The 23302-nt window shown below is 26.9% G+C and overlaps 1 protein-coding gene across 6 annotated transcripts in view; it reads left to right on the forward strand.

The window, feature by feature from the left end:
- The window catches only part of LOC114125176 (5-hydroxytryptamine receptor 1-like), a 203722-nt gene that overhangs the window by 176624 nt on the left and 3796 nt on the right, over positions 1 to 23302 (forward strand). For all 6 annotated transcript variants that reach the window (XM_050207070.1, XM_050207065.1, XM_050207083.1 and 3 more), the window contains one exon: positions 21981 to 22355. In XM_050207070.1, coding sequence (XP_050063027.1) covers positions 21981 to 22355 — 375 coding nt within the window. The remainder of the gene's footprint in view (positions 1 to 21980; positions 22356 to 23302) is intronic.

The raw sequence follows: 23302 nt of genomic DNA on the forward strand, positions 1-23302 counted from the left end.
TTATTATTTTAGTTTAATAATTCTAGTTGTAAACATACAAAATAAAAATCATTTAAAAGTTAAATATATCTTATTAGACAGATAATACAACTACGAATAAAAATTTAAATTCTGATACTATACCGTCAATGTAAATACAAAATTATTATTCGATATTTGTTTAAGCGTATATTAAAAATAGAAAAATAGAAAATAGAGACCGAGTTAGGTTAGTTGAGCTCTCATCTTAATTAGCTCTTAAATTAAACAATAGTAAGATTTTATGATATGAAATTTAAAAGTAGATGATAAATCAGTGTAGTATTTAATTCCGAGTAAAAATTTTACTTACTTAAATGTCTTCAAAATCATATGCTTACTTTTATTTCTTCAGAAAAACGGTTGTCAGTTATCAAAAGTCTTTTACTGTATTAAAAAAATCGTAAAACCAAGTTTGAAATTTTTTTAATTTATTTATTTCAATTCAAGAGAAACGGAATACTAAAAAAATAAATGTTAAATTGTATATGTGTGTGTGTGTGTGTGCATCTAACACATACAAATTCTATCTACATTTCTAAATATTACTGCATTATAAATTATATGAATATGAATAAATTAATGTGGCAGTTTGGGCTCGAGGACATTAGACCAAAAATAATCATATTAATAATAATAATACAATCTTTTATTCGAATCGCCTGAAATCTTTTAAACAAATATAAATTCAATACAGTCTTAAAATATGCATAATGATATAATATTATTAGAATGGGGATTACCCAACGTTATAAAAACCTAACCTATGATATTTACAAAATCAAATTATTGTGATCAATACCTTTTTTCTGAAAATGGTGTTATATAATATTATATACGAGTATATGATAGATTAAATTCTGACTTAAAAAAATATATAGGTAAGTGTAAATATAAGCATAAATTTAAAGCACGAGTTAATACAGAAATCGACAGTTTAGAAATAATACTGAAACGCATTAATGAAAACACTTATGATTCGGAAGCTGTAAATGTTGAGTTGACGGTTGCCATTAATCGTTTGAAAAAAAAAACATATAAAAACAATCAGGGCAAAACTAATCATTCAAGATTGTTGTCTTTTATAATATGTCTTTAAAAAGTATAAATAGGTAGATGCTTTTGTTATAAAAAAGTCCTCCTTAAAATTGAAAAAATGTATTGGTATTCATTAGAGTACTTTAAAAATCAAGGAACTTTGTCTGTTTTTAGACGGATAGCCTAAAATATTTCTATACATTAGGTGATCACTTGAAGCATTAATTTTTAATTTTTTTTTTATGTGTCACAATTTTTTGAATTTATGTTTGTTTAAATAACGTTGAACAACCCAAATGAAATAATTGTATTATTATTGGTACATTTATTTTTTTTATATCCAAATGTATTCTATCTAAATAGCCGAATCTATTTTTCACATGATAAACTCGAGTAAGCTACAACATAAATCAATCAAATATGATTTAGTTTAATCGCCTTAAATTTAATTTTTTTTTCTACCAATTGGTTAGATATTGAAGTTTTAAAAAACACCATATAAATATAAAAATATAAAAAATTTTAATATATATTTTTTTTATTTCGTGTTATATTTACAAAAAATATAATTAAAATATATTACCATCGATACATAATACATCAAAAATTGTTGAAATATACGAATTGCATCATATATAAGTATGTACTATATTTATCAACATAAATTTAAAAATAGTGGTATTATAAAGTTGCATGTTAAAATGTATTATACTTTACATTTTTAATATTTCCCAAGTACTTAAAATTCATAATTCATAATTTTTAAATTCTTATCGCACGATTGTTGAATATAAATTCAACAACCGTACGATAGCCATGCATTGACAAGACTTAAGTATTAACGTGACTTTCAGTTAAATAATTTGATTAATATAGTATAATTGTATTATATTATTATATTTTTGTCTCTTTTGTTTTTTAAGACATAATTAACATATAATTTCACTATATGCTACAACAATAAAACATTAATAATTTGCACACAAAGTTCATTGCATTAAAAATGTTTTGAATCTTTTCATGTGCCACCCTGTACGAAATCATGGAGATAAATGTTGTACATTAATTTATTAGGCAGCGGTGTATAACAATTAATTTACTTTCATTATAGTTAACATAATTATTACACTATTCACATTCGAGTACCCTACAAGGCAGAATAAAAAGATTCTTTCGTCGATGATTTGATTATATTCCATGGATGAACCATGCCCGTTCCTCCCATCATAACTTTTCTAAAAGTGCCCTATCACTTTGTAACTTTTTACCACGTCACGACGAATCGACACAAGACTATATAATATGTAGGTGTAGAAACTCCTTGATACTTTTTGAACAGAAAAATAAAATTTTCAGAATTACCATTATAGTGTTTTTACGGGAACATGATGATAACCAAAAAGAATTCCAAAATAAGTTGAATATGTATATTTTATAACCATTAGAGTAAGACTTCATAAAAATATAAAGAGTGACATTCTTACATATCGATAAAAGGAAACGAACTTTTACAGAATATTTACCGACATTATACTATGCGTGTAAGAAGATACCTACAACTATAAATTAGGCAAACATATAATTTAAATAGTAGGTATCTTTTCATTTTCATTACATCGCGAGCATTATGTAGGTACTTTATAACGATTAAATCATTAATCGAAATTAAAGCGAATTCAATAAATTCATATACTTATGTCTATAAAATGAAACCAAATAAATATGAATCAATTTATTAGTTTTACATTGAAAAGAAATAATAAACAAAATATACTCTACGATTCAATACTACTATAGTATACTATTAACGTTATGGTGCAGTCATATAATTTTGAGTTTCTATTTGACATTATAGTTACGTTATACTTCATAGAAATTTATAGAATACTTAGGATTACAAAGTTTCTAAAACAGATCTTAGTTCATATACTGAAGTATTTCATTCGGCGTATATTCTATGATTAACATGATTATAAGAAAATATATATACATATTATTTTAATGTTTAAAGTCTATAATGTACCTATAGTATAATATAATAATACGACAAAAAAAAATCAATATCAAAGCAAGTTGAACGAATAAATCTTAAAACCTTCAATTTTATATACCTTAATCCAAGTCAAAATTGAATTTTGTATTCCAAATTGTATTATAATATAACTTGTATAACATTATACAATTTGAAAATCGTACATTTCTGTTATTTTGCCATGATAAAAGACTATAACATTATTATTTTTTAACCAATGATTGATTTTATATTAATTCAAATATATATGAATTGAAACACTACTGTTCCTCTTCTGTTTTATACATCAACCATCAAATGCGTATCCGTGGACCATTTTACTGTTCACTATTTTATCAAGGGCCGTTTTTAGCAACTCTTCGACAAATAAATGTTTTTTTTTTTTTTTAATTTTATTTTATCTGACAGTCATTTTAAAATCCTTTATTTCTTTGTTTACACATTGATGGAACAAGATTGAGTTTTTTTTTTTATTAAATTAAATCGCTCTTTTTTCCTCTGAAACTTTATTATTTACTACGATGACATCTTTTGTAATACGATATTGGTTTTTTGTTAATTTTCTTTTAGCATTACTCACCGACCAAACACTAACCTATCGTTCCATTAAAAATCAAAATAATGAAATTTTTATAAAAATATATTATCTTATTAATTCATCAAACATCGGCAATGCTCTTGCCATAATGGAATTTTTAACACTGTCATTTATTTATTCCAATTCCAAATATTTGTAAATCATGAAAACGAAATACATGTTTAAAAAATTCCTATTGGCTATAACTATATTACGTGATATATTTTCCACAGTAAACAGTACAGTTTTTAATACAAAATGACACTATGATGGTTTTGTTCATCGATTTCAAAATGTCAATTATGTTTATACAAGTACAAAAATATCACTTTACGTCATTTTTGGCTAAATACTTTCGTTTCATCAGTTCCTATAACTATATATCTATACGATATAATCAATATATATTTTACAAATATCAACAAGAATATCAGTAAACTATTGCATCAAAACTTTAACTGTCGCATATAATAATTTCAGTCTGTAGACCACGAAATATATGATACCATCAAGAGTTCTGAATAGACCACGAAATTTTAAACTGAATTAAAAAAAAAAAATAAAAATACTTTCAAAACAAACTCAATATCTTCATGCACAATAGCTGATCATCACGATAATATGAACATACGTATATAATCTATACAATAAAAGCAAGTCCCGAATTTTTGTCACGCATACAAAACACCGTTCAACGTATCGTCACGAAATTGTTTACTATTATATCTGGAAATTTGCTGGAGGTTTTAGTACCACTTTTGTTTGGAAACATGTCCAATATTTTGACTTTTTCAGATTTTTACAGAAATATGTTATTTGTATTTGAATAACACACTATTTCGTGTAAAAACAAAACATATATCTAAGTGTCCCTATAGTAATAGTATGTGTATCTTTATTTCATTTATTTCGAAAAGGGAACATAATAAATTACGAAAAATACATTTCTTGTCTCTCTTATAAAATTTAAATTTCAACATACATATATGTATTGTATATTATTAAAATAATTGTTTAAAACGTATAGTTAAGGAATCACCCTCGACCCACCTCAGAATATGTATAATGTATATAGAATTGACGATGGATCAATTATTATTGTTGACGTATATATGATATGTGACAATGGCTCGATGCTTTGAATGGTCCTGCGGGATTTGAAGTATAGATCACTGAGTTCTAACTACGACTGACGTACTTAATTTTGAGACTCGAGTAGTAAATATAGGTTAAAACGCATTCAATAATAATAATAACCAATACAAAAGTAGTATAGTAAATCAGTAGCGCGCTGATTGGCTTTATGATGCGAAGACCCACAGAACGCCATGCCCAATGTTGTTGTTTAATAATCATTATTATTCTTATTCATCTAACGACGTTATATTATTATAATTATGTAATACATTTTCCGGGTGTAAAAATAATGATATTAATGTGAGAAAAAAATTGTTTTTTTAATCTTCAAGTATATTTTGTGAGAATTTTTAAATATCTTAAATTATTATAATTTTGCGTATGTATGAGGTATATACACTTTATAGCATTTTATGATCGAAATAACTGTAAGACAAAGAAACAGTCCCACAATTTACAAATAACTATTCACGAGGGCCTAGTACGTGAGTGACAGCTAGTATATATATGTATAATGTATATATAAAATCATAAAATGTACACGTTGTAAAAATATTCTTATATCGTTTAAATTATTAAATTAAGTCTGTGGTAAACATTAAAATAATATGACTAAGTTAATGAGAAAATTGTATGTAAATAAGCAAATATTTTTTTTTTAATATTAAGACTATTTACATATCACGTATCTTATAAATGCGTTATTTCTTAAAAATACAATTTATTTAATATGAAAAAAATATTATTTACTTAACTTTATAACTACATTGTACAAATATATGAAACATTTACACTGCTCTTATGTATCACAATATTTCTTAAATGTTCTATTGATTGAATCATACATTTTATTTCATTACTCTATGAACATTAATTAGAAAGACAAAAAAAAAACTGATAATATTATATATGAAAAAGACGGAAATCACAATTTTAGTCAATCAGTTTTATAGGTATAATTAGGTATTTTTGTTTTATCTAAATCATAAAAATAAAATCTGACCATACAATAAATAATATAAATATTAAAACCGTATGATCATTATTATTCTATTCCACTATATAATATAAGTACTATAATATTAATGTTGTTTGATAAGTTCCATAAACTCAATAAAGGTCTAACTTTATGTCTTCTGATAATAAAGAGTCGAATCACATCAACTTACATTAAATAATCGAATATAAGATTAAAACATTGTTTATAGTCTAGACTCTAAGTACCTCGAAATTTCCGTTGCGTATAATCATTGCAGAAGAGTCTACGTATCGTACGTGATTCGTATTACAGCTCTAAAATCTCTAATTACGATATAAAGCACTAGTGTCTAAGTACTTGAGAGTTCTTACACCATTTAGTAAAAATGTTATTATTTTAACTTATGAAAAAGTATAAATTATTTTCAAAATAATAATAATGTATGTCGTACAAAAAGAAGTCAAATTTTTATTAAGCAGTATCTTATAATAATAGTTTATTTCAAAGAGAATCTTTATCATTATATTATATAACTAAGACTGAATTACATAGCAAACTTTAAGAAAAAAAATACTGCAATAAAATAAAATATGGTTGTATTGTATATAGTATACACTAAGTCAAATAATAATGACACCTATTTTAGATGATTAAAAAAATGACGACAAGTCACCTATCTTTAATTAGTTTCAAAAATAAAATAATTTATATATTATATACATATATACATTTGTATTAATTGTAATTTAAGTATTATAAATTATGTACTGTACTATATTGAAGGTCTATGAAATTATATAGATAAGCCTGAGTTAATTATTTATGCAATTTTATACATCTTAAATATTTAAATACTAGAAAAATATGATTACTCTAAATCCAACAGAGACAAGATCAAATTTATTCTAAATCAATAAATGCGTTCACAAGCAACTAGAGAATAGTATTCTATATTCATGTGTAACCAAGGATCAGCAGTAAAATAAAAAACACGTCTACTATTTATTTGATCAAGGTTTTCCGTTTCAATAACTTCGTTCCGGCAATAAATCTCTAAGTTCTAACAATCGCATAAATGTGTATGTATAGCGCTCACATTTAGTCTCTAATGAATTTTCCCCTATCTAAAAGTAAAACAAAAAGTTCACAGAAAACAAATAAATCAAACAACATTTAAAATATTTAATTGTTAATAATACCTAATACATTCAAATAAAGTCCTTGTTACCGAAGACAGAATATTGAATTGGTTTAAGTGAATTTAAGAAGTGCTTTATTTTTAAAGCAATAAAAAGTTTTTGCATCTTAAAAAAGATTTACTTAAAATTTAGTTAAATTATATATTTATTTGTTTCCTTTATTTGAAAGTTTTATTTAAAATAACAGATAAATTAAAATATTTTTTTTTAATTTTTAATTTGTTCATAATTTATAATCGTTATGGGTATTACAAAATCATTTTGAACCTATAACTTAAAACTTAAAATAAAAATATATGATGTAAACGCATAAATATCATTATAAAAACGACATATTACCCATTTTAGTTAGAACCTTAGGCTAAAAAAAAGGAACTTTGCATCGAATAGTTTACAAATTTGAAAAAAAAGAATTTTAGTAGGTAGGTAGATTCAACTTAATATAATTCGAATGCACACCTGTTATTGTATTCTATCCAAGAAAAGTATTTTGAATTCATTCGAAGTAATTCTGCATTGAATCTTTTAAATCCTAATATATAAAAGAAAATTATATTTAAAACAGCTTAAAACTTTTTGGAACTATATTATATATATTATTACGGTTACAAAAAATTATAAATATTCTAACTATAAGAAAAATAGGTTATTTTTCAATATTTTATCATGATGGCTTACATACGTACATATGTATACATACAATATATTAATGATTGCATAAGGCTATACACATTACTAGCACAATAAAAGTTAACACTTAAAGCGCTATATATACACATTTTTATAGCCACTGTGATAAGTGAAAAACATTCGCAAATGATCATACAACATTTTTTCAAAGATTTCAAGCAAAGCTCAGTTTTTCATAGATTTACTATAATATTATATACTAATATACATTACATTAATACATTATATAAGAACAAAATTTGTAATCTAAACATGTTGCACACGAGCTTCTTATACTTCATACTTAAATATAAAAATAAAAATTATATCCTAGTCTTAAAACGCATAAGATCTTTACTTAGGTAAAAATTCAATATAATAATTAATTATTATGTTGGATGATGTTAATTTATTATTGTAACTAACAAAATAATTATTAGTTATTGTGTTTATAAAATTCCTTCACATCCAATTATTTTAGTTACAAAATAACTTATTAGTCTTGTCAATTATATTTTCTATATACAGATAAATGATTAGATTCAATAACAATACCATAAATAAATACATTGTCGTCAACGTATATTATATTTATTTATCGAAAATCGGACACTCGGTAGTGTTAGAATAGCTATAATGAACAAAAAAAACTAATGCTTGTTCCTTGCACCCTCCGAAGAATAACAAATTAATGTATGATAACTTAATACATTGTAAATAAATACACTTCACAATAACTTAATTCTTCAGAATATACTTAATGCGATTAACAGCACAACACTGTAATATAAAGTACACATAAATGCAGTGTGTACTTTAATACAACGATTGTGAGCACTTAACGTTCACATTATACTTTAGGCGTTTTTACGTCTTTTAACCAGTAAAAATACACTCGGATGACGTTTCTACGAATAAGTCTCGGTGGATTTCTAAAGAGTATATACTATATACTACCAGACTATACCTACTTGGAAGAGTCATCGAGGTTCGACCGTCCCCGTCTTTAAGCACGTACAGCTGTAATGAAACGAATATATAATAAATAAATAATAATATATACCACGGCTTTATTCATGCCGAGATGAGTTTAATCACATCAATTGATTTTTACGACACGTTTGCTGTCAAAATACTAAATAAGACGTTCGAAATGTGCACGACCGTTTTTATTTTAACGGCCATAAAATTGTGTCCAATACCTCTGAAAACACTAAGTGTGTCACGGGTGTTCAAATAGCCGTTTTTGCCCCAAGACATAAACTTACTTCGTATGTTTATAAATTATGACCAAAGTCTTTTTCGTGGACTTTTGTTTGCCAATCGTTTAAACGCCAATTTATCGCGTTCGTATCACCTTTTAATGTCATTGAAAGGATAACAACAAGTGTTAACAATTTGTATTCCACTTGATCATCTGCGTGTAACGTTGACTATCTTAGTTACTGTCAATGAGTTTTCTTTCAAGAACCGTTCTTTTAAATAATTAATAAACATATTATACATAGGTATACAATGAAATATTCTCAATGAGTATTATGCATTCTAACAACGCATAGCAAAAGTTATTATTATAATTTATGACTCATTTATTTTTAACTCGTCCATTAAAATGTACTCCATACAATTAAAATCTAAAAGTAATATTTAACTTCACTTAATTTATAATTTATAAATGTATGTCAAATAATAATTAGACACTCGTGTATAAAACAGTGTGTAAGACATCAAATAAATATATATATAATACGCAATTGTAAATGTATATTCATCTATTGAGTGCATACCTTACTTAATGATAAAAAAATATAAACATAAGTACAAGTAACTTTTCAAAAGTCAATATTTATTGACTTATTTAAATGAGTAAAATATATATTATATAAAAAAATAAATATATATATATATAATATATTTTTAGTAATAACTAGTTTTATTTAATATCACATAAATTTAGCTTCCTGAAACTTGAAACATTTTGTACAAATTAACGATGGAAAAAATAGATCTATCAAGCATCAAATAATGATCTTGATCATTTAGTAAACATATTTAGGTCTCGTTATATCTTGCTGGGTACTTTTTTTCCAAAACTCGTTATCTTCGTAAATGTTCCTTTTGAAAAATACAAATAGAACGTAATTACCCTATATGGCTGGCTATATGCGTCAAAATAAATAAACGATAATAATAATAAAAAATAAAAAAACGCAGAACGATGTAGCGCAATAAAGTTATTTCCAACAAAATATTATTTTTGCAATATTATTCCATCCCCGTTTAAATGAAATAAAAAAAAAAAATCAAACAATATATTTTCTTTCTGTTGGTATATAATTTACATAATATAATAAATTGCTATTTTTACCTATAACGCTGTGCCATGCAGGTATCGACGAACCCCAATCACTCTTTCTCTCTCATTCTCCCTTTAACAAACCACACTCTGGTCCACATACATCGTCGTAATTTATTGTGACGATTGGTATTGTTTAGTCTCTATGGAACGCATCTATGCCATTTATATCAACACCATGTATAATTCAAATTCTATCTATAATGTTTACAAATCTTGATCTCAAAAATGCATTGACGTTCAAATACAAAACGATTGACCCATCACCGCCTTGGTAGGTTACATAAACGTTTATTTTTTATTCCTGGTGCACTTTCAACTATCAAAATAATTACACTGTTAAAAGTTAAAACTATTTAATAGTTTTACCTGGGTTATTATAGTCATAAACAATTAGTAAACCACTTAACCATTATTAATTATATTAGACATTAGTATATTATTTGTTCCGTTCAGAGACCTAAATCAGTTTAGATGCACTGTATTAAACGATTTAAGGCGAACACTTTTAAGATTTTTACTGGACAAAAACGCTTGAACAGTATTATTTAAAGTATATTTTACTATTATTGTATAAATCTGTTCCCGAAATCATTACAATCGATCTATTTTTCTAAACCTAGTTCTTAGTAATATTTACATAACTTAAATATAACTAATATATAACTAATAGTTATTTGAATATTATTAATATTATGTAAACATAATAAACATCTACACCAAAATTATAATTTAGCTTAAATATGCCAAGACTAGCCGTTTATCATTTGCGCATTGTTCGTTTTATCTGTACCAAATTATCGTACATCAAAAACAATAGAAGGATATAAAAAATAATTATTTGTTGAAAATTCAACGATTTTTATAAATCATAATATTATGTAATAAATATGTACAAACAATTAAAAATAAATTGGGTTAATTCAATTTAATCATAGTCATAATTATATAAATACACATATTGAAATGAACACTTATGTTCATTTCAATATGGTTCATTATTATGTAGAACAATAGTTACAGCCATATTATGTCTCAAAAGCGTCTCCGCTTTACTTTCCAGTAATCTATTATCTAGCTTGATAAAATTGTGACATAAAAACGATTAATCACCATTTTACTTTAGTTGTTTCTCGTTAAGTTATTGCTAACTGATTAACTACACAATATTTTTACCACGGTACACATATTATTAAAATAGAAATATCTATGCAATACTTGAAAATTGAATATTAGATATGAGAGTAGGTTAGAATTGTGTGAATTTGAAGATCAAAGTTAGAAACAACTTAATTTTTTTTTTAGGTATACACCTTTTTTCAGTTATATTGTTAAATAATAATGATACACAAAGGATGTGTATGGCCTTTTAAACAGCCGATGTGAAAATGATGTATAACCCAAAAATCAAACGACGTGCAACATATCTTACAAAAAGGTTAAAATTAACAATAGTAATGCGCGAACAACAACCTTCAGCTAATTTAAATATTATTGATTCGATGTAAGAGAATAGAATGAAAAAATATTACTTTTAACAAGATCATGTTTAATTCATAAGAAACCCAATTTATGAAGTTTTAATAATATCTAAAAACAATAATGAATATTTTATATCAGATTGATACCAGGTAAAGTAACCAATAAATAATTATAATTGGATACAAATAATGTAATGTCAATTTATAATCTCTAGTAAAGTGTTATTTATGCTATTCTTCAATGTAAAATAAAGATAAGAGCACTTTAAGTGTTTTTCGTTAGGAAACTATTTTACAGGGACATGACTTAATGCGCGTCTAAGCGTAAAATTCAGTTAAATACAATTTTTATAAGACAAATCACAACGGGCCATCTTTGGCATCGCTTCATTTTGTAAATGATTCGCATCCTTTAAGATAGATATCTTCCTCTAGGTTCCATTAAATGGTGTTAGATGATTAGCATCTAAGGTATTTCTCAACAAATGATTTACAATAAGTAATCCTTTAAGTATTAACCAACAAAACTGATGGTAGCTAAATATTAATAACTCATGATTTCATTATACGGGGATTAGATTAGATTATGATTTTCATAATATATGTTACTTTTCCCTGATTTTGAACGAAATCTCATAACGTTATAACATTAAAATAAAAACTGAATTAACCTTTTTTTATGTAATAAATTGATAGCAATAAATCGTTTTTATCCACATTTTAAAAAAAAATATGTATATAAACACCAGCTATACCTAATAAAATAACGTGCTATAAATTTACATATTATATAATCAATTTTAATTAAATAAAAACAGTAAATAAAGATATGATAATATAGTAAATACATAATTTATATAATATATTTAAAAAAAATGAATGATTAAAGTTAAATAAGCCATTTTAATGTATTCAAAATACAAATTATAACAAAAAAATTGAAATTATATGTATTTTCTAGGTAACTATTTTTATTGAAATATGTACAAAAGATTCTAAAGTGTCGAATTGATTATTAATATTTGCATTTAAAAATTATTATTTATTTGTATTATAATCTAATCAAGACCTAAATAATTATATTACAACTTTTAATGATCATATCATAATGCTATAGACCTATTAACAATATTTTGGTTAATTAATCTTTGTTAGGGATAGTTAATTATTTAAATTTATTTATTTTATTTTATTTTACCTATAATTTATTAATTATCAATGTAACTACGTAAATAATAAAAATAATATTAATTTTTGATTTATCATAGTTAATTTTGATGATATAACAAGGTGAAGTATACTTGTTCTTATATAAAAAAAAAAAAAAAAAACAACGTAGAATGATGATACTAATATAGTTATAAATATATATATATATATTCGAAAATATCGTATATCATAATTATATTACAATCATAGTGTTTAAATTTAAAAAAAAGCACATGGGGGAGGATATTTCACTTCTTTTTGAAAAATATTTATACAGAACTCTTTTAATTTTACCTTCATTATTAAGATATTCAAATATATAAAATAAATACACACTATTTTACACTTAAACACTCCCTCCCCTTTTACATTTTTTTTCCCCAAACTAAGCACTAACTTATAACTTATACGCACATATTTATATACATTTATAATGATGGTATGTGATATTTTGTTTAACTATTAAAAATGCATACTCTTATAATATGCAGCTATACGGGTATGTTTGTGATCATATTATATTTTTATAATATTATATAAGTATTATGTATAGGAACTCCGTATACCAGAAACGAGCTTGCTCAGTTGGTATACGTATCAGCTCTTATCACTATTACTGTAGTAATTTAATTTAATTTTTGTAATTTAATTTTTGTGATTTTGCTGAAATAAATAAATAATAAATAATAATAATAATATTATAAATTCGTATTAATATAACAACCTTTTGTAATATTTTTTTAAAAAAATATACATATATATTTGAAATATTGTTACTTACACTTAAAGAACAAATATGTCAAGAACACAAACTGTATTGCTTTATATTCAATAAGAATTTTTTTTTTTTTTAAATAACTTAACTTCTTTTTCGTTTCATTTAAAATTGAAAAGACCTGAACTATTACCAAGAATAATAATTATTTACGGATCTATAAGAAATTTTTTATATCATTTATTAGTTGCAATGCGTAATCTTTGTAGTGCTTATTTATATACTAGCTATACCTACCTATTTACAATGTGTACACAATTAACTGATATACAGAGAAAAGAATAAAAGAATAATATCAACAAATTTAAATTATATTTTTTTCGTATAATTTAATTGAAATGTTTCCACAAATTTAATACGTATTTACAATAATAATGCAAGATCCATGCTCAATTAGTATTATGAATTACAATGAACAGTTTATTTTTAATGCATTAAATAAAATCATAATAAATACAAAATAGTAGTATTATTTTTATTTACACGCCACATCTAGATATGAACAAAACCTGTAAATGGTGTTCTAATGATAAATCATTAGCGTCTAACAAGCAAGTCAAAATAACAAATCCAAAACAATCATCTTAAATTTAACCCAATTCTACGTACCTTAATGAATCTTTCAACAACACAAATAAACCAAAATAAAATACTCAAGTTAAAAGTTTTAAAGAAACAACACTTAACTCGATATTAGGTACCTACGGTATTTAATCAAGCTATAGATGTTACTAAACAAATAAACGTTATCGACACACCTAGTCGAATTACTAAAGTAACAGACATAAGATATACCTCATAGGTTTACCTGTCTCATAGATGTATAATAATTGATCTTGTGTTTTTCTAAAAAAACTAACCAGCTGTCGAAATATACAGATGATATTATTAATAACCATTCAACAATATATAATATCGATAATATTTTGTATATAACAATACGAAAATTTATAAACCCGTATAAACGTAATAGGTATTTTATAACTTATCTATCTTAACACCCTGTTATTCTTAAGAATACTGTTATTATATACTATTAAATGAATAATATTATATATTATTGAACTCTTTGACAATATTGATGTAAAAATAACATCTTCCATCAAAGCACTGAAGACTAGCTTTTAGCGTACTTAGTAAAATCACGCAAATAAAAAAAAAAAAAACAGCTATTTATAAATCTCGAAACATTTTCAAAACTCATCGGATCGTTTTGGGTTTCTCAAAATAATCTAAATATTGAAACTTCATTACTAAAACGTAGTTACTCGCTTCATAGAGGTATAAGCAAACTGGCTACATATCCTCCTGATTTAATAAAGTGAACATCAATTATTCTCTTCCCGAAAACACAGAAATCGCATACCTTAATATAGTAGTCCGTCATTAATACTGGACAAACGACTTTGGTATTAATAAATATATTATCACCATGTGCCGTTTTTCATAAAACTCATCGAGTTGATGAGCACTGTGGCCGCCGAGTGGCTGGGCAAATTCAGCCGGACGGCCGCGGCCGGCGCCACGTTCGACGAACGGAAGCAAAAATTGTGCGACGCTCTGGCCAAGGAACAGGTAGCCCTGATGCTCCGGAACCGGACGAATGCGCAGCGAACGCTCACCCGCGCTCAGATACTTCAGGATCACGTGCGCGCATTGATGCCGACGTTTCAGTACGACAAACAAGGTGCTGCGGGCGAAGACGGGTGAGGCAGGACCGGATGACCGGATGTGGAAGATGCGGCACCGGCGTCGGACGAAGACGACCTCGACGACGCCACCGCGATGCAACGGAAAAGATGATGTGCGCGCTCCAGTGGTTGAGGTCTGAAGTGGAGCGGGCCGACCGCTAGAACGTGAGACTCGTCGAACATGCCGTCGTGGCCAGCGACAAAAAAATCGCCAACGATTGTCGAGCTAAGGCGCAAAAGCACAAATCGAACTCACCGAGGTCCGAAAAGAGGCAGTCAAGCAAGAGGCGTCGATCGACTGCTACATCGGAAAAGTGAGTTTATAGAGTTCGGGCGAACACGCGCACGTCGTCGTCATCACTTTCAGCCGTCCGGCTCACCGGATGTCAATTTCACCGATGCCACATCTTCAGCATCCGGTACCAGAGCATCGGGGCCACGTCCTGTTCCTTAGCCAGAGCGTCGCACGGTTTTTGCGTCCGCTCGTCGAACACTGTGCTCATCAACGCGCCACGGTCGCACGTCAGCGGGCCCGCGTCTGCCACGAACTTCTTCACCGGCGTCGCGCCGTTGTCGGTCCGACACAGCCGGTCGGCCAACTACCGCCGGCCGCGTGTCTCTGCTCGCACTCGCGATCTACGACCGACGACGGCAGCCAACCGGTCGGGTCCGACAGCAGATAGTCGGGCGGAGGAACGGTGAACGGTTTCCGGACGCCGACTCGGCCGTCGTCGATTTTCGACGCGTATTCGAGCAACCGCAAGTAGTCCGACTTCCAGTCAATCGACTCCTCCGCCCAGTCACCACTCAGTCGTACACGTTGGACAAGTGTCCCGAGTCCTTTATCTGGTACAACAACCCGGTGATCTGGTCGATGCACTGTCTGTCTGTTTTTAACCAGTTCAATCATTTCGATGGAAAAGTTTATTGTATCAGCAAAAACAGTACCTATATATGTCGACTAAATTATATAATTTTCATACAAATATGTTAGTAGCGTGTCAGAGTGATTTCCTTGCCGCAGTGTCTTGTACAATTTAAAAAATTCAAAAACAAATTTATATCATGAACTTAAAATACAGATGATACCGAACTGAAATGTACAATAGTTTTTATTATTATTTTTAATAAACATAATGCCCATCCAAATAAAATATTACAATATTTATTACAATACATACAATTAACTGAGTTTTATGTCGTAAATCATATCATTTCAATAATATTATGATGTACGTTGTACGCATGCCATAAATATATTGTGTTTTTTTCTTTTTTGTGATAATATGTTTTCCATTATCATATCCTTACCACTGGGCAAAATACGCATATTATTGAATATTATGTGTGTGTACAGTGATACGAGTACTTACGATCCGTACACAACTAAACGTATATTATATCTATTGTTATTTGTTTGGTGCTTTACCTTTTTACCTTTTGCGGGGTTAAATACATTTGTTTCTTTTTAAGAACGAATGAAAGAAACACTGAAACACTATATAAATTGTTTCTTAACTTACGTTGAAAATTGTAAATATTGACAATTTTATAAGATTTATTTATGTCTTGTTTTTAATATTAAATTTTGCTTAGAACTATATTATTGTTGAAGCATTCGCAAGTAATAAAAAAAAACCATATATACATGCCTATAAATACATTTTACTCTATTCAACTAGTTCCTCAGGTAGACTTTTACCAAATGTTATTATTGTTCAATAAGTTGGTACTTAACATATTATATTATGTATTATTAAAAACCACAAATGTTTATCAAGTATCAATAATGTAACATTATTTTAAATTCCGTTTTTGAGGTTTCTAATAAAATATTCATTTAAATCTATATTGCCTACATATTTGTATGGCTTGCAACCTAATAGAGAATGCATATCAAACACTATGTCTTCAAAGGTAGAGGATATTGAATATTGAAATCTTGCATTAAATAATAAAATAGTGAGATCAATAAAGACTAAACAAATACTCTAAAACTTTTATATGGAAATGTGATTGAATATTACGATCGAAAATCGTAAACCTTTACAAAACTAAAAATTATGCATTAAAACGTAGCTCAAAATATTTTCATTTCAATCGAATTTAAGTTTTATTTTGTAACTATTTCAAATCTAATAAAGTAGTAACCAGTGATGTAGTGAAATATCCTGGATACATTTTAATGGGAATTAATCACATATTTTAGTTTTATAGAAGAATAGTGTTGAAAAAAATTGAGCTAAATAGACTTTAAAACATGGTTATACATTTTCTATTATTCTATCAAAATATATTTAACAAAATAACATTTTTTTTTTTTTTTTAATTAATTAATAATTTAAATTAGTTAAAATAGAAAATACAATTTACAAATGAAAACCTAATCTATCATCCTGGTACTAAATGTTGATACGAATTCTATGTAATCAAAAATTAGTTAGCCAACTCTGCGATAATAATGTATTTCATAGCCAGAGGTTATTTGAAAGGCAATGAATATAATGTAGTTTTCAAATTTTAACTTTGGCATGTATTAGTAAAATATACAGTTATGTCGATTTTAAATGGTAAGAATATTACTTATTCTCAGTACACCTTTTTTTTCTAAAAATGAATTCAATTTTAAGACTAAAAAAAACTTATTATGAAAATACGAAGTTCTTATTTTACTTATTATAATACATAAATGCATTGTATAAAATATAAATTATGTATTGTATTTGTGATATTATATAAGTTGACATTTTCATAAAAATGTAATTAAACGTATCTTATGTTTCTTATACTACAACAGTACATAGTTTAATCAAATACATAATTTTATATCATTATAATTATATTTTATTCAAATAATAATAATTTTTAACTAATTTTATTTTGATACAATTTTTTTGTTTTCTGACAACTTATTTTTTATATACTTATATTATGACCTTTCACCTTAATAAATTGTTTTTAAGGATAAATATGATATTATATTTAAATATTTAATTAATCGTAAACTATAGACCTGTTTAACTTATTCAGTTATAACTTTTAAGCCATAGTTATTTATAAAAATATTAGCTTAACACAAATACATTTAAAATAATTTCCTACGTATGTTTAGCCTTTGATATAGTTGCAATTTGGAATATTTCATCATATAAAAAAACCATAATAAATACCTAATACACTTATATGACTGTGAAAAAAAAAATATTATTTTTACTTAAATACTTATTAAAATTTATTACGCATAACGCATATAATTGAAAAGAGCTCAAGCATGAAATTATATTAATAATATTTCAACTTTTTTATATTATGTGTTTAATATCTTGCACTAAACTACTTTAGAATTTTAAAGTTCTTCTATGAGATACGTGTACTTGATTATTTTTAAGTCTCCATTTATGAAATATTCTGAAAAGGAATTTATGAACTTTTTTTTTATTAAAGTAGACAATATATTATATGAAAAACATAATATTGTTTCGGTGATATTAACAGCAAGGCGTAAATCCACCAAACTATTTTTAATACTATTAGCCAACTTATCTTTGCATTTTTGTAAACAGCTAGTCTATACTCACGAATATTTACATTGTCATTTTGCTTGTTTTATGACTATATAATATATGGCTTATATATTATAACAACAATGTAAACATTTATTTATTTTGTGAAAAAAATAGTTGCGAATCGGAATAAAATTAAAGAAAAAGTATTTGAATATACATATATCATATACTTATACAATATACATATAACAATTAACAGTATATGTATAATATGATAATTGTTTACTACAAGTTTATATCATATCATATATTTTATTATGCATCTATTATTATCGTATTTTATCAACTATCCGTCCGATATGCTCGAAACTACGTTGAAATAACAAATGTACTCAACACCTAAACTCTAAATTCTCACAAGCAACACGCTAAATAAAAGTTATATATTATGCTTTATCAAAATTATTTCACGTCCACTTTTATTTTAAGTACAATACCTATATATAATAATAGATTAGGTCAGGTTATATTTATCATAATTTATATTATTATTTGAATTTTTAAGGTACGATTAATATTTAATATTTTATTCATTAATGGAATAAATAGGTAGTTCTATTTATATGGATATTTAAATTTTTATATTTTTTTTCACTTCATTAATTTGTTTTTATCGGTTAAGCTACGCCAAAAAAAAAATGTTTCCCCTCTATATTTTCAGCACATGGTTTGCCAAAACTTGTTGTCAACAACAATTGGAACGTAGTTTGAGCGTAATGACAAATTAGGCAATGCGATATTAAGCGATAACAAAAAAATCCTTTGACTAGTATCCAAATGTAGAGGTTACCTAATGTCCTTTTGCTCGACAACCTGTTAAATTAATCGACAACGTCTGTATTGTACATTGATAAATACATAGAATAAGTAGGTATTACTAAAACTATTATAGTATAACTATTATGCTTCTTTAATAATTACTTTTATGCTCTATGTATTAAAAACGACTGATACATAAGTTTTGTAATAGTATAATATAGATTATAAACTGCATATTTTTTTTTTAGGTACTTAACTACTTTTATCATATCTATTATTATTATTAAGAAAGTCTAGAATTAATCATCTAATTTGTAATCGTTAAAACTAATTTGAAAAATATACTGATTTATATACATATTTAATTACATAAATAATATATTCTGGTAAACTTATTTTTAAAATAACTATAAAAATTTTTAACTATAATGCTGTAAACTTTTAACCTATACAATTCATTTTCGATATTTTTGTTTGCTTGAGTATTCATAAAACATGATTTATTCGATACAAGATATAAGAACATACAAATATTGCTATATTTAAATATATTTTCCATTGAAAGTGTTCAAGTATTATTTACAATCGAAGCTATAAGATAAAACGTCCATAAATGATTGCATTTTAGCGCCGTTTTTTTTTTAAGATTCTGTGAAATACAGATTCTACATAGTATGTAGAAATAACCCGTTGCCCTATAATAAATTCCATCCATTCATTTGATTATTTTTATTTATTTATTGTCGTAGCTGTTTCTGACTTATTGAAGTAAAAATAGTACAACGTTTTTCTGTATAGGCATGTTTTTATTTTAGTGTTTTTAAATAAAAGAATAGGACTCATTTAAAACCCCTAGGAGAGATAAATTTTCGGTATTTGGTACTTTAAGTGTTTCGATATTCTAAATTTTCTAAAGTTACTTTGGAAAACAAAAATACAGACGTATGTGAATAAAACTCACATAAACGACTAAAACTCGGGCAAACTGTACTAAAACTTAGCGAGTAACATTTGTGTTTTATTTAGACGTGGTTTCGCCCTACATATTGTTGAAGTCAAACTTTTACCAAACTGTAACGTTAATAAAAAGAATTTGTACAAATATACAAAGAATAAAATGCTTCTTCCATCTTTTTGAAGTACCTATTGCAATATTATCGATCGACACCAAGCTTGTCACTTTTATAAACCACAAAATAAATAACATAATATTATATTATGGCACGCATTATGTATGTAACGATCTGTCGTGACATTTTTAGAGTCAACAGGTTTATAATAGTGGAAACAAATGACCCTCTCCTCTTATTATCGAAAACTAAATTAATATTTTTTTATAATATAAATAAAATTAAAAACAACTAAACAATAATATTTAAAAAATTTCACTAATATTTTTTCTATGTTTAGAAACTTCTATTTTCATCAGATATTATTAAACCAACATATGGACACTATGTAGCTCCCCATTTTCCTTAATCAATATTTTCAAGTGTTTATACTATACATATCAATTAGTAAATATATTTTTACTCTTGTTTCAAAGGGGGATATTATTATATTTGTAGAAGGTCCATTTCAAAGCAGTTGGAATAAAGCTCGTTCAAGGAGAAGGTTCAAAGGGAACGAAAAACACTTTCGAATCACATGTTAAACAATTATATACCTAATGATTGATACAAGCATTATATTATTATTGTACATTAAATATACCATTAATAATTATTTACTACTAATATGAAACATAATATTATACAAACTGTTTCAAAGGAGCCTATCACGAAAACAGTTTTCCTCACGAATTTGGAGGACTGTGATTAGAAGTTTGAAGTTCTCTTCACTACCGTGCTTGAATCTATACGAACGGACCACAAAGTAAAGAACGACTAAAGATCAACGATATTATAGATCGTATTTATTTAGAAACATTATTAATACCGGTCTGCGAGATTCTATCGGTTAACTCTGTGCATATTATTTGTGATCGTATGTATATTTTGTGGTTACACGTTATCACTTTATGCGTATACAGTATACACGACAATATCAATATTATTACTAATCCACTATATATATATATATTTATTTTTTATTAAAATAAAAGAAAAGAAAAACATATCGGGCAGTATGGTATTTTTATTATATTTTTTATTTTATGTAAATGTATTTTATTTTATATATTTTAAAACAAAGGAAAATCTAAAATATCTATAAAAAAAAATAAGGTAAACTTTTAATCCCAAATTGAAAATATAGTTTCCAAAGTATTAAAATATAACATAAGCTACGATTTCCGTTTTTTCAATCATCCTAATCCGACCTTTATTAACAACAGCAACAACGACAACGACGACGACAACAACAACAATAATACTTAACGACGATGTTACCTATAATAACGACACTCGAACGAGGATTAATAATAATAATAATATTATATTATTGACCGGGCACGCGCTTATTTATTTTATTTATTTATTTTTTGCGAATGCAGTGTAGCGGAACGATAGGAAGCGGTGCACGTGGCGGTGACGGATGTCGGTGCTGTTCGATGGTGCGCCGGTCGGTGGGCGAGTATCAGTGTCCTGTGCTGATGGTGGTGCCCAGCAACGGCCACAACGCTGGCCGTCCGGCGGCCGCGGCCACCAAGAAGCCCGAGTCCGGCGGCAAGAAGCTCAGGTTCCAGCTGGCAAAGGAGCGGAAAGCGTCCACCACGCTGGGCATCATCATGAGCGCGTTCACCGTGTGCTGGTTACCGTTCTTCGTGCTGGCGCTGGTCAGGCCGTTCCTCAGCGACCCGTCCAGCATACCCAGCTCGCTGAGCAGCCTGTTCCTGTGGCTGGGCTACGCCAACTCGCTACTCAATCCCGTGAGTATAATAATAATATAATTACGAACACGTTTTTTTTTAATATCATATTATTATTATTATTATTTCAGCGTTTTTTAGTATTTCTATATATAATATTATTACACATTATGAATGCTATTCCACCGCCGCCGTAGCGGTCGATTTTTATTATTATTAATCATTTTTTTACACCGTCGTAATAACTCAAAATATTAAAACGACACTCGTCCGAGATTAAAAAGTAATTCGAGTTATCGGAGTCCGATCGATACGGTCGTCACTATTATATTCGTAATTAATAAAGTTATTATAATATAATTTCTATAAATTTCTCGATTAACACTAAACTTGAGATTTTAGGCGTTAAGATGAGTGTTTCAAGTGCTCGAGTGCAAAATATGTGCGTACATCACTCGATATTAAATATTTACGAAACGAGTGGAAAAATAACAAAACGTGTTCGAATCGATACTTCGCGGAAAACCAAACCTTAGGAAAAACACGAGTTCAGATATAGGTATACTCGCAACTGCACAAAACGTAATAACGAACAGAGAAAATAATATAATATAGTTTTAGATTTCTTACGTAGAATACTTGTTTAATATTAAATTATGATTTGATAATATTTACGTGTTATAGGGTTATTTGAATATTTAATAGATTTTTATTCGTTCGCTTTTCGCTTTTAAATACAATTATTATAACGATGTAATTTTTATCAACATTAAAGAACTTTTTATTCTTAATATGTTCCAAAAACCTTTTCCAGAAATTTTAATCGATATTTCATACTTGTCAACATTTCGACCGTCATTGTTTTGACCTGTCGATATTTCAACTGTCAGCGTTTCAACCGTATCCCATATAATTACGGTAAAGCCTCGTTTCGAAATTTTTCGACTATACTATACCTACGATTTACGTCTATATAACTTCTATATATGTATACCTATACATAGCTG

This window comes from Aphis gossypii, chromosome 1 (genome assembly GCF_020184175.1).
Source record: "Aphis gossypii isolate Hap1 chromosome 1, ASM2018417v2, whole genome shotgun sequence".
NCBI lineage: Eukaryota > Metazoa > Arthropoda > Insecta > Hemiptera > Aphididae > Aphis > Aphis gossypii.